We start from the raw sequence: 10,710 nt of genomic DNA, 5'->3' as shown, positions 1-10,710 counted from the left end.
GGTCGCAACAAGGATCTTGAATTCTTGATCAACAACTACATGTGGAGGTCACATACTAAGTGCTATGCCCACTTCATTGGCCGTCCGTCAGAAGATGGAGGTGACTACGAGCTCGATGTCATGATGGAACCATTCAAGACGTTATTACATCCATATGGCAGGTGACTATCACCCGTTGCAACGCACGGGCAATTTTCCTAGTCTTACCTACAAATGTACGGTCAAGTGAGTATATGGGAATCTACATGACAATTAGGACAAACTATATATATGCATAAGAAAAAAGTGTAGGTTTTTGTCATATACAAATCATTAGGTATGTGCATTGAGGCCGCTATTAGAAAGCATCAGTATGCAATTTCAATGTGCAAAGACAAGGAATTTGAAATGTGTGGGGTGATAGTGACAGGAAAGTATATATATAAGTCGATATTTGTTGCACAACAATCATAATGCAAATGCGTAATTACAATTAAATTGATTGATGTGTGATTTCTAAATTTGTTAGACCGTAGCAACGCACGGACATACAACTAGTCCATCTGGTATATGACCGAAACTATGTACGCCCATCCAGCCTCTAACAACTTCATATAGCACCCACAATAGCAGCAAATAACCAAACCGTGTGCCGGTACTAAATAATCTTACTTGCATGTAATTTTTTATTTATATATCTTTTTTTAGCAGAGCAAATTTTATATTTATCTCTTTTTTTTAGACTTAAATTTTATATTTATCTGAAAATCATTGGAAATTTAAGAGAGGCCTTGTCTGGTAGAAAAACTGACTGGGTCGTTCCGTGGTAATGTGGCCCAATCGGCCCATTGTTGATCCATCTGTTTAATAATCCATTTAAGGGCGGATCCTAGTCGGTTTATACGACTTGCCGCACACCCCCACCCCCCCGGCATCGTTTGGGCCGGCCCATATCCTGCTTCAGTGTTCTGTTTCTTTCCCGTCTTTCTTCGTCGTTCTTCTTCGTTCTTAGGTGTCTCCGTGGCCTGCTTCGCTTCCCCAACTTCCAAATTGCGAGCTCGGAGCACGGATCAGATCGCCGAGTCGCGCGCCCCTCGCCCCCGGCTCCATCCCACTTCGTCCGGAGCCTCAGGTTCGATTCGCTCCCCGCACTGAATTCTCGGGGTCTATTCGTGTTTCTTGTGAGGCGATTTCGTCTCGTTACTGGACTATTTGTTCGGTTGTTTCGTTAGTTTACCGCTGTGCTTTGATCCGATTCGGCCCTGATGCATCTCCGGCCGAAACGAGGGCATCTTCCTGGCGACTTTTGTGTACCCTGTGTGACTTTTTCGAAGGCGTGTTAAGAAAATCAGAGCTAGGGTTTGTGCTGGAGATGTTCGATCCGGTAGCCTGAATGCGATTCTGGTATTTACCTGGTGAATGGATGCTGTTGCTGCCTGTGATATAGTGAGGAGGCGTGATTGGTTAGTCCAGCATTTAATTTGTACTAGCATACACGGATGAGAGCATATAAATGCATAGTTAAGTATTTCACGACAGCCCATCGCACTGTAATAGGGGCACTACTGCAGTGCTACTGGATTGAGCGAGGAGTAACATGTCAGGCTTTCAGCCATTCCAATCAGATTTGGTTGGGTGAGCATTGCAATTCTGCAGGTGTAGTACGGTACAAATTTGATATTTTCTGCAGCTGTGTTAGAATAAAATAGAATGTATCGATGCAAGATTGGTTGCTTCACTTTTGTTACTCCAGATATAATGCCATAGCGAAATTAGCATCTTGATCTCCATGTTTGATACTGTAGGAGGTGCTGCAAGTAAGGGCTCAATGTGTAGCCTATTGATTTTTACTTCATTGTGTTATGGTAGATAGGTTAGTGTGTGTTTTGTTCAAACTGCTACATCTTGATACAGATTCCGGACTTGAGTACTGGGTACAACTCTGTGGCCCTGTTTCCTATATCATCTATCACAGGTTTAGTTATTAAAAAATAATCTCACAAACATTTCACATGTCCTGATACTGTTCAAAGTAGAAAACCATTCATGCTTTTATTTTTGTTCAAGGTAAAAAAAAAAAAAACGGTTCATACATAGAATCAGTTCATGCTTTGCACGGATATTGAAATAAAAGCTCCGTTCATGCGTTTATTTATGTTCAAGGTAGAAAACCGTTCATCTTGACAAAGGATATTGAAATAAAAGCTGCGTTCATGCGTTTATTTATGTTCAAGGTAGAAAACCGTTAATTCCAAGAATGCGTTCATGCTTTGCATTTTTATTTAAGGTACGCAACCGTTCATTCCAAGAATCGTTCATGCTTTTATTTTTGTCCAAGGTAGGTAAACCGTTCATTCCAAGAATCCTGTCATGCTTTTATTTTTGTTCAAGGTAGATAAACCGTTCATTCCAAGAATCTGCATGCTTTTATTTATATTCAAGGTAGAAAGCCACTAATGCCAAGAATCCGTTCATGCTTGGATTTATATGTTCCTTGTACGAAATCTTTCATGCCAAGAATCCGTTCATGCTTGCATTTTTGTTCAAGGTATGAAACCGTTCATTCCAAGAATCCATTCATAATTTTATTTTTGTTCAAGGTACGAAACCGTTCATTCCAAAAATCCGTTCATGCTTTTATTTTTGTTCAAGGAAGAAAACCGCTCATGCCAAGAATCTGTTCATGCTTTTTATTTATGTTCAAGGTAGAAAACCTTTAATTCCAAGAATACGTTCATGGTTTAGTTTTTTGTTCAAGGTTGAAAACTGTTCATGCTCGTATTTTATGGTCAAGCTACCAAAGTCGTTCATGCTTGCATTTATGTTCACGGTTCGAAACCATTCATTCAAGAATCCGTTCATGCTTTTATTTCTGTTGAAGGTAGAAAATAGTTCGTGCCAACGATCCGTTCATGCTCGTATTTATGGTCAAGGTAGGAAACCGTTCATGCCAAGAATTTGTTCATGCATTATTTAATGTTGAAGCTATCAAAACTGTTCATGCCAAGAATCTGTTCATTCTTGTATTTAAGGTCAAGGTAGGAAATCATTAATGAGAGGAATTCGTTCATGCTTATATTTTATGGTCAAGGTAGAAAACCGTTCATTCCGAAAAAATCTGTGCAAGCTTTTATTTATGTTCAAGGCACCGCTCATGCGAAAGAATCAGTTAATGATTCTTTTCCAAGGTATGAAACCGTTCATTCCAAGAATCCGATCATGCTTTTATTTTTTGTTCAAGATAGAAAACCGTTCATGCCAATAATTCGTTCATGCTTTTATTGTTGTTCAAGGTAGAAAACAGTTCATTCCAAGAATCCGTTCATGCTTGCATTTATGTTCAAGGTACGAAACCACTCATGCCAAGAATCTGTTCATGCTTACATTTTTTTTCAAGGTTCGAAACCGTTCATTCCAAGAATTTGTTTTTGTTCAAGGTAGAAACCGTTCATTCGAAGAATCCAGTCATGCTTTTATTTTTCATTCAATGTAGAATTCCCAGAATCCGTTCATGCTTTAATTTATGTTGAAGGTAGAACTGCTCATGCCAAGAATCCTTTCTATTTTGTCTCCTATTTTTTTATGCTTATTGGAATTTTCTATTCTTCCAATTAATGCTAATATGATTCTGGGATTTTTGTCATTCAGTTCATTAGATGGTACAACAGAATTGAAGTACAATCATTTTCAAATGTTAGCTTCATATTCTTTTAATTCTTCAGTATTTGACTTTTTCTTTCGTGTATGGAATTTATACACTCTTTGGCATATGTTAAAAAAAAGTTTGACGTTCAAGCCATACGTGAAAAATCTCTACTCAACTTGTGATAAGCAAGTATGATGAGAATGAGATACCATTATCAAGACAATTCATTGCTAAACATACCAGTACTTTTTTTTACCTATTTTCATTATGCCCTTCCATCATGTCACACCTTAAACCTTCTTTTCGTTGGTACTAGCCTACACTGTCTTGTCCATTTGATGGCAAAATTATTCCACTTTCTAACAGTTTATAGCAGTGGTTATGAGCACTATAGTTATCCGTGGGTAAAGTGTTCATGGCACTTTTCATCCTTTGTTTTCGTTCCCCAAATAGTCCAGTCTCGTCAAATTGTGTCATCTTCAGAAACTTTTCATCCCATCTCCACAAGAAGAATATGAACATATAGAAACATAAGTTATAGAAAAGAGTATATTCGGTAACTCTGAACTTTATATTTTCATCTGTGAAAATCCCTGAGCTTCTTCAGCCAGAACGTCATGGGAAACATGAAGACTCTGAAATGCATTGTCAATCCAACTTGTGGTAAACAGTAAAATGAAATTTCTCACTCTTTCGCAGGTTCCACACCTTCTTCATTGACCAAAGTTCACATCCTCCGAGCAGGAAGAGATGATATATCATAAAAGTAAGTTTCTTATTTTTTTGAGCAGTACAAAGAAATTAATATAATTTCTTTTGCATTTCAAAAAACATTAATCTAGATTTTTCTTCTTTTCTCTATTTCATTTTCCCAGATATTTCATAAAGGAAAGGAACACAACACAAGCATGGAAATGCTTCTCCTACAAGGCAAGGAGATTCACAGATCATTCGGAAGGAAAGCATCGAAAACGAGTTTCCAAGTGATAAACATGAATTCTGTGTACCCAGACAGAAAAATGTTTTGTCCCTATTTGTCACATTTTGACAGTTTTTTCTCATTGATGTGTATTACGTGCTATACAAACGGGGAAGAATCAGTACAGTTCACTTTTATCATGTATATCTGATGCAAAAAAATGTTTCGTTGAACAGTACAGTTCACTTTTTAGCTTCTGGTTAATGCAAAAAAAAATATTTTCAACGGAACAGTCCGAAACAGTAGGAAAATCATTAGGGAAAATGCATCGACTAAACACAGTACAGACAGGAACATGAAAACGCACGAAAACATCGAGCAAGAATAAATACCATTTTCCACGAAAACATCGAGCAAGAATAAATACCGAACGGTTCACCGTAAATGGGCCAAGCCCACATACGACCAGAGGGGTGTGCGGCACCGGATCACTGCCGACCAGGTCGGTGCATAGCAGCTCCCCCATTTAAGAGCAGAAGGGGGCAAGACGGTTTGACCGATCCCACATTCCATCTCAATCTCCCAGCCGCCGCCGCCGCCCCGCCGCACAAACCGCGCTAGCTTCGATTCGTGGAGTCCTGCTGCAGGTATTGCTCCCAAACTTTCTCTTCCCCGTCGATGTTTCGCGTTTTATCTCTAGACTAGAAATCTTGATGGCCTTTTATAATGTGAGGAAGAAGAATCTAATCTAGTTGAGGGTCCCTCTTCTGTTAGAGGAGGGCAGGTAAATGAAGGCGCGGCAGTTCGTGAATGTAGTGATGCGCAGTGGCAGCATGTATTCGGTGAGTCGCATCAAGCCCGAGGCGAAACTCTTCTACCCGTCTATAGAGGAAGCGCGAGCCGCGGTGGCACCCAAAAAGAAGAAGATGCAGGCCCTCTCGAGGATTGCCACGCCCAAGCTAAGGCTTGAGGCGTATCGCCTAGACGACATGAGGCTCGATTTCTTGCCCTTGTACTGGCGTGGCAGCGGCGGGGATAGCACGATCCTCTCCGTCGACTCGGCAGGCAACACCAACCTCTTCGACGCTAGCTCAGGCTCTTTCGAGCCTGTTGCTAGCCTCCGCGAACGCAAGGGAGACAGCCCCATCTCATTCTCCATCGCCCGCGCCGACGACCCCGACCCCAGTGCCGCCATAGCTCTGTATGTCATGGACAGGTTTCCCAGGGGCCACAGTTCCTGCAACTTCGAATCCCTCGTCTATGGCGACGATAGCTGGGAGTGGAGCCAGCTCCCACCGCCGCCCTTCGTCAACGACCCAGCCTATGACTGCACCACTATCCAGTCCTACACGCTGCTTAATGGTGGCTCCACCATCTGCATATCCTCCTCTGGGTGCAGCCCCGTCGGCACCTACTGCTTCGACACGGCTAGCTGCGAGTGGAGAAAGGCTGGCCGCTGGGCGCTGCCCTTCTACGGGCGGGCAGAGCATGTCCCTGAGCTGGGCAACCTCTGGTTTGGCATGGCTGACAACAGCCCCAACAAATTGTGTGCATCGGACCTCTCCACCCTTGACGGAGCTCCCAAGGTGCTACGCGAGTGGCAAGTCCTCGACCCGCCTAAGGGATGGGTGCAAATAAGGGGCTGCCTGCTCTACCTGGGAGCCGGCAGGTTTTGCATCAACAAAGTTTTTGACATTGGGGAGCAGGACAATGGCAAGGGCAATCCGAGTGTCAACAAGGCTGCTGTGATGACCGGTGTGGAGGTGGTGCAGGATGAATTAGCCCAACTCCAGATGATCAAGCACAAGTCCTGTGTCAGCTTTGCAGGCATCCAATGTATCCTTTAGATCACTAGAGCTGCAGCCATCATGAGTATTTTTTTTTCTCGTTGTCTAACCATTTTTCTCTGACATTAGCAGTTCAGAGCAACATGTACTTTAATTGTGCTCAATTCCTTCTAATATGTATGATACCATTTGCAACTTCATACTAACTGTAACCTGTAACTTTACATGCCATGCGGCTCTAAATTCGTACCTGTGAGAGCAGTCTTGGGACTCGGGATATAGTAGAAAGCGTATAAGCTGAGACCCGACACTGTCATGGCCTGGATAGCGATATGGATTGAGTTTTCTATTAATTATGGTAGGAATGTGTTTAAAGAAAATCGGTTGTTGCAAAACCTTATTTGGTTCACTTGCCATTTTCTCCTCTCTTGCGACAGCCTTATGGGGGTGATTTCAGGCTTTCATGTTGGATTTTTGCTTAGTTGGAGGAGAGACAAGGAAGAAAAAAAAGAGTGTCTTTCCTTAACTAAGAGATTTTTGTTTAGTTAGAGGAGAGAGAAGGAAGAAAAAGAAGAGAGTCTTCCCTTAACTAAGAGATGATCTTTTATGAAATATAAGAGAATGGTATTTTCCCTATTGTATGACTGGTCTTCCTTAGCCACACAATTTCCTTCCAAAAATAATTAATTCTCATTTATTGTAAGGAATACCAATAAAAGATAATGTATATACCACTAATATTTAGTGTCATCTCTAGATGACATGGACAACTAAAAAAAAAACGTGTCTTCCCTACCATTATACATGTCCTAAAGGCTTATACATGTCCTAAGGGCATGTACGATGGTGAAAAAATACAGTCTTCCCTTACATTCCACGTCTGCAAGAGAAGGCACGGAAACATACCGTACAATGTCCCTTGTAGAGTAAAATACACCCACGGTCGCTGTATTTGTCGAGGAAAATCACTTTAGTCACTATATTCTAGATTGTGGATGTTACGGTCATTGAGTTCATCTTTGCCGATCAATACGGTCACCGCTCCCTGGATCGTACATATTCCTGTATACGTGGCATAAGCAGACTCTTTCACCTAGTGGGATACTGCATTTAGGACCTTGATTGCTTCCTGTGCGGCTTTGGAATTGAGTAAAATACACCCATGGTCATCGTATTTGTCGAGAAAAATCACTTTAATCATCGTATTATGGATTATGGATTTTACGATCACTGAATTCATCTTTGCAGATCAATACTGTCACTGCTCTCACAGGAGCCTACCTATGCATGTATACATGGCATAAGCTGACCCTTTGATCCACTGGGATATTGCATTAGGACCTTGACGTGGAGGTGGGAAAGGTGGGCACGTATCCCCAACTAAATCCACGAGATTGTAGCGTTTTCTTTCCCTCTTTCCCCTGCACGAGAAAACTGAGAAGTTACATGAGAAAACGAGGAGGACATGGGGAGGGCAACGGTGATCGGCGACCTAGGTTTCCGTCCTTGTCGAACTTCTTCGCGGGCCGATTGGGCGACGAGCTGTAGTCGGTGACGCATAGCAGACGGCGGAGAAACAACGCACCATGACGCTCGTTCTTCGGCATGAAGGAGCTCCAACTCCAATGTAGGGTGAGTCCTCAAAATCGACTACTTTGTGCAAAAAAAAGTAGGTTGGTTTTATGTTCACTCCTTCCGTATGTCGAAGATGCACTAAACACTAGTGAATTGAAGTCCACGTCGCCACCGGCAAGGACGACGACATCGGGCCACTCGCGCTCCGGCTCATCGAGCGCTGGTGGCTGCACGCACTCGGCCACGTACATGCCTCATTCGGGCGGCGTCGCCATCACCGACGGCCTGAGGCGCATAGCTTCGGCTCCGGCCGGAGGATGCCGGGGACACTTCAACGCCGCCGCCCCAAGGATGCTGCGGACTCGCCACCACCTCCGTCGGCGAAGAAGAAGTGGTGGGAGATGGAGGCGCATGCAGCCTTTTGTGGTGGCGACGATCCGGAGGAGTTCCCGGGGCAGCACCTCACCGTCGGCCGCTCCATCGAGGAAGACTACCGGTAGATCACGCTCAACCAGCGGCTGTCGGAGGTGTGGTCTGCCATGGACCATGGCGAGAACTTCGTCGACCTCGCCAGTCCTTCTGAGCCAAAGGAGGAGGAGGACGACTGGTCCTTCAACTTCTCCGACGAGGACGACGGCGGCGGCGGCGACGCGGACAACCTCGACTTTAGCGCCTTCCGGGGCACCGCTAGTTTATTTTTTAAAAGTTTTTAGTTTAAATTTGAGTAAATTTTGTATAAAACTTATCTAAATTTGTATGAATTTCGGTTTTCTTTAATGTTTTTCATATATCTATTTTTTGGAGGTTGTCGTATGGGGGCGCCGGTGTGGGAACAACATCCCCAAATGGAGGATGCTATGACGGTGCACCCTATATGGCGGTACCGGCGCCTATTTGGGAGGCGCCGGTGAAGATGCTCTTAGGGATTTGGAAGGTCGGGGTAAAGGAGGGGAACTTCCAACGCCCCATATGTAACAAAACCTTTGCAAAAATCCCCTCCATGCATGCGGTTATAAATTCATATGTGCCGATGGGCGACCCGATTACTGTGATATGTGGTCATACATGTACACAGTGGTATAATTCATATGTATCTAATCATTTAATACATAATACATAAGGCAAATAGCACACTAAAATATGTACGTGTACCGTGTACACGTAGCAGCCTAGCACACACAAAAATAGAAAGCAAAGGAAAAAAGTTGCCGGCCGAATGCACATCAACCAGTGGGCTGCATGCACATGCAAAAAAAGAAATCCTGGCCCATGTGCTGGTAGCAATGCCGCGGTGCAAACACATACAGAGTAGTCTCGATTGTTAAGTACCACCTCGGAAGTGGAAGTAAGAAGGGGAAGGAGGCATGCCTATATAACAATCACTCCGGCAGTAGTACTGTTGTTCTTGGTGCGTTCTAATTCATACGTGAGCGTTAGCAAAGTAGAGAGCTAAAAAACTTTGTACTTTCTAAATATACATCTGAATTGTTTTTTTAAGGTCATGTAGGTTTTTCTCACTTAATGTTTGGCTCAATAAGCCGAGCATCCTAAATATTAATTGTCATTGTATGATGTTAAAAGTGGTTCGACCCTTAATAACCAATGGTTAACCATTTATAGTTCATCGACGCATAGGTGACGATTCATGTATATGCATATTTTTTTTAATGAGATGGCACAAATATTAATCTCTTGTGCATCCTACCTGGTCTCACTGACACCTTCCCTAAATGTTAATATTTGTTTCGACCAACAATGTATGAGACTCTTGTCATTCCATTTGCTATAGTATTTCAAAATACAGATGGTTAAAATGCTTGGTCACTATTACACTCTAGGATGGAGCCCAGTGAGCCTGGTGTGATGACATAAATATCAATTTCTTGTGTATCCTACCTGGCCTCACTGACTCCATCCCGAAATGTTAATATTTGTTTTGACCAACAATGTATGAGGCATCACCACAAACAATTCGCCGATGATTAGAATGGTTGGTCACTACACTCAGGGGCGGTGTTAGTGAGCCTCGTGTGATTGCACAAATATCAATCTCTTGTGCATCCTACCTGGCTCGCTAACTCCGTCCCGTTTGTTTCGACCAACAAAGTATGAGGCATGCTATTTAGTTGATACTAGGCTCGTATTTGAGTTGGACTTATTAGTTTATTTTTGGTCTTTCTTCGAGATAGCGTCGATGATTAAAATGTTTGGTCACCGAACACTTGGGGGTGGCGTAAGTGAGCCTGGTAAGATAGCACAAATATCAATCTCTTGTGCATCGGACTTGGTCTCACTTACGCCATCCCTGATTGTTAATATTTGTGTTGATCAACATTTTATGAGGCATTTATTCCATTTCTCTAGTGCATCGGACTTGGTCTCACTTGGTCTCACTTTCTTCCATTTTTAATCAGAAGAGGAACCGGATGAAGACCCCGATGCAAGCGAGCCTGGTGGGTAGAGAGGAGGGAGCAAATGAGGAACCGGATGAATACCACTTTGTATCTCGAAATGGTGAAATTTGTATGAATTAAGAGTTGTATGTAAAACATTTGACACTTGCCACTATATATGTATCTCGATCGGGCTCTAAGTAATGTGATGATGATGTCTATATTATATCTGTGCAAAGTACATGCTATTTATATTATATATGCATATTTCTGTATAATACATGTATATTGTTGTATATAACTTGTATGTGTATAGAAGGTAGTACAAAATCGTGTATAATACGAGTAAATTCTGTGGTGCACTGAACTATAATTCCGTGGCGCACCTGTTTCTATGGCGCACCGAAGCAC

The 10,710-nt window shown here is 42.7% G+C and overlaps 1 protein-coding gene and 1 long non-coding RNA gene across 3 annotated transcripts; both read left to right on the top strand.

Annotated features, from left to right (window-relative positions):
• Positions 1-1,117: 1,117 nt before the first annotated feature.
• LOC127316654 (uncharacterized) lies at positions 1,118-4,748 on the top strand. 2 transcript variants are annotated; one of them, XR_007860554.2, is made up of 3 exons: positions 1,118-2,912; positions 3,012-4,391; positions 4,501-4,748. It is a non-coding gene; the product is annotated as an uncharacterized lncRNA (long non-coding RNA). The 2 variants fall into 2 exon arrangements; XR_007860553.2 differs by having other exon boundaries at positions 1,118-4,391.
• Positions 4,749-5,064: 316 nt separating this feature from the next.
• LOC127312810 (uncharacterized) lies at positions 5,065-6,519 on the top strand. The gene is made up of 2 exons (XM_051343364.1): positions 5,065-5,191; positions 5,319-6,519. The coding sequence occupies exon 2, from the start codon at positions 5,333-5,335 to the stop codon at positions 6,389-6,391; it is 1,059 nt and encodes a 352-aa protein (XP_051199324.1). The 5' UTR covers positions 5,065-5,191; positions 5,319-5,332; the 3' UTR covers positions 6,392-6,519.
• Positions 6,520-10,710: the final 4,191 nt, after the last annotated feature.

The sequence above is a fragment of the Lolium perenne genome, chromosome 7 (genome assembly GCF_019359855.2).
Source record: "Lolium perenne isolate Kyuss_39 chromosome 7, Kyuss_2.0, whole genome shotgun sequence".
Classification (NCBI taxonomy): domain Eukaryota; kingdom Viridiplantae; phylum Streptophyta; class Magnoliopsida; order Poales; family Poaceae; genus Lolium; species Lolium perenne.
This window is presented reverse-complemented; position numbering and strand designations above follow the sequence as displayed.

What these genes read in the sequence shown, in the direction of transcription:
- LOC127312810 (XM_051343364.1), top strand. Translation starts at nt 5,333, where the DNA reads ATGAAGGCGCGGCAGTTCGTGAATGTAGTGATGCGCAGTGGCAGCATG.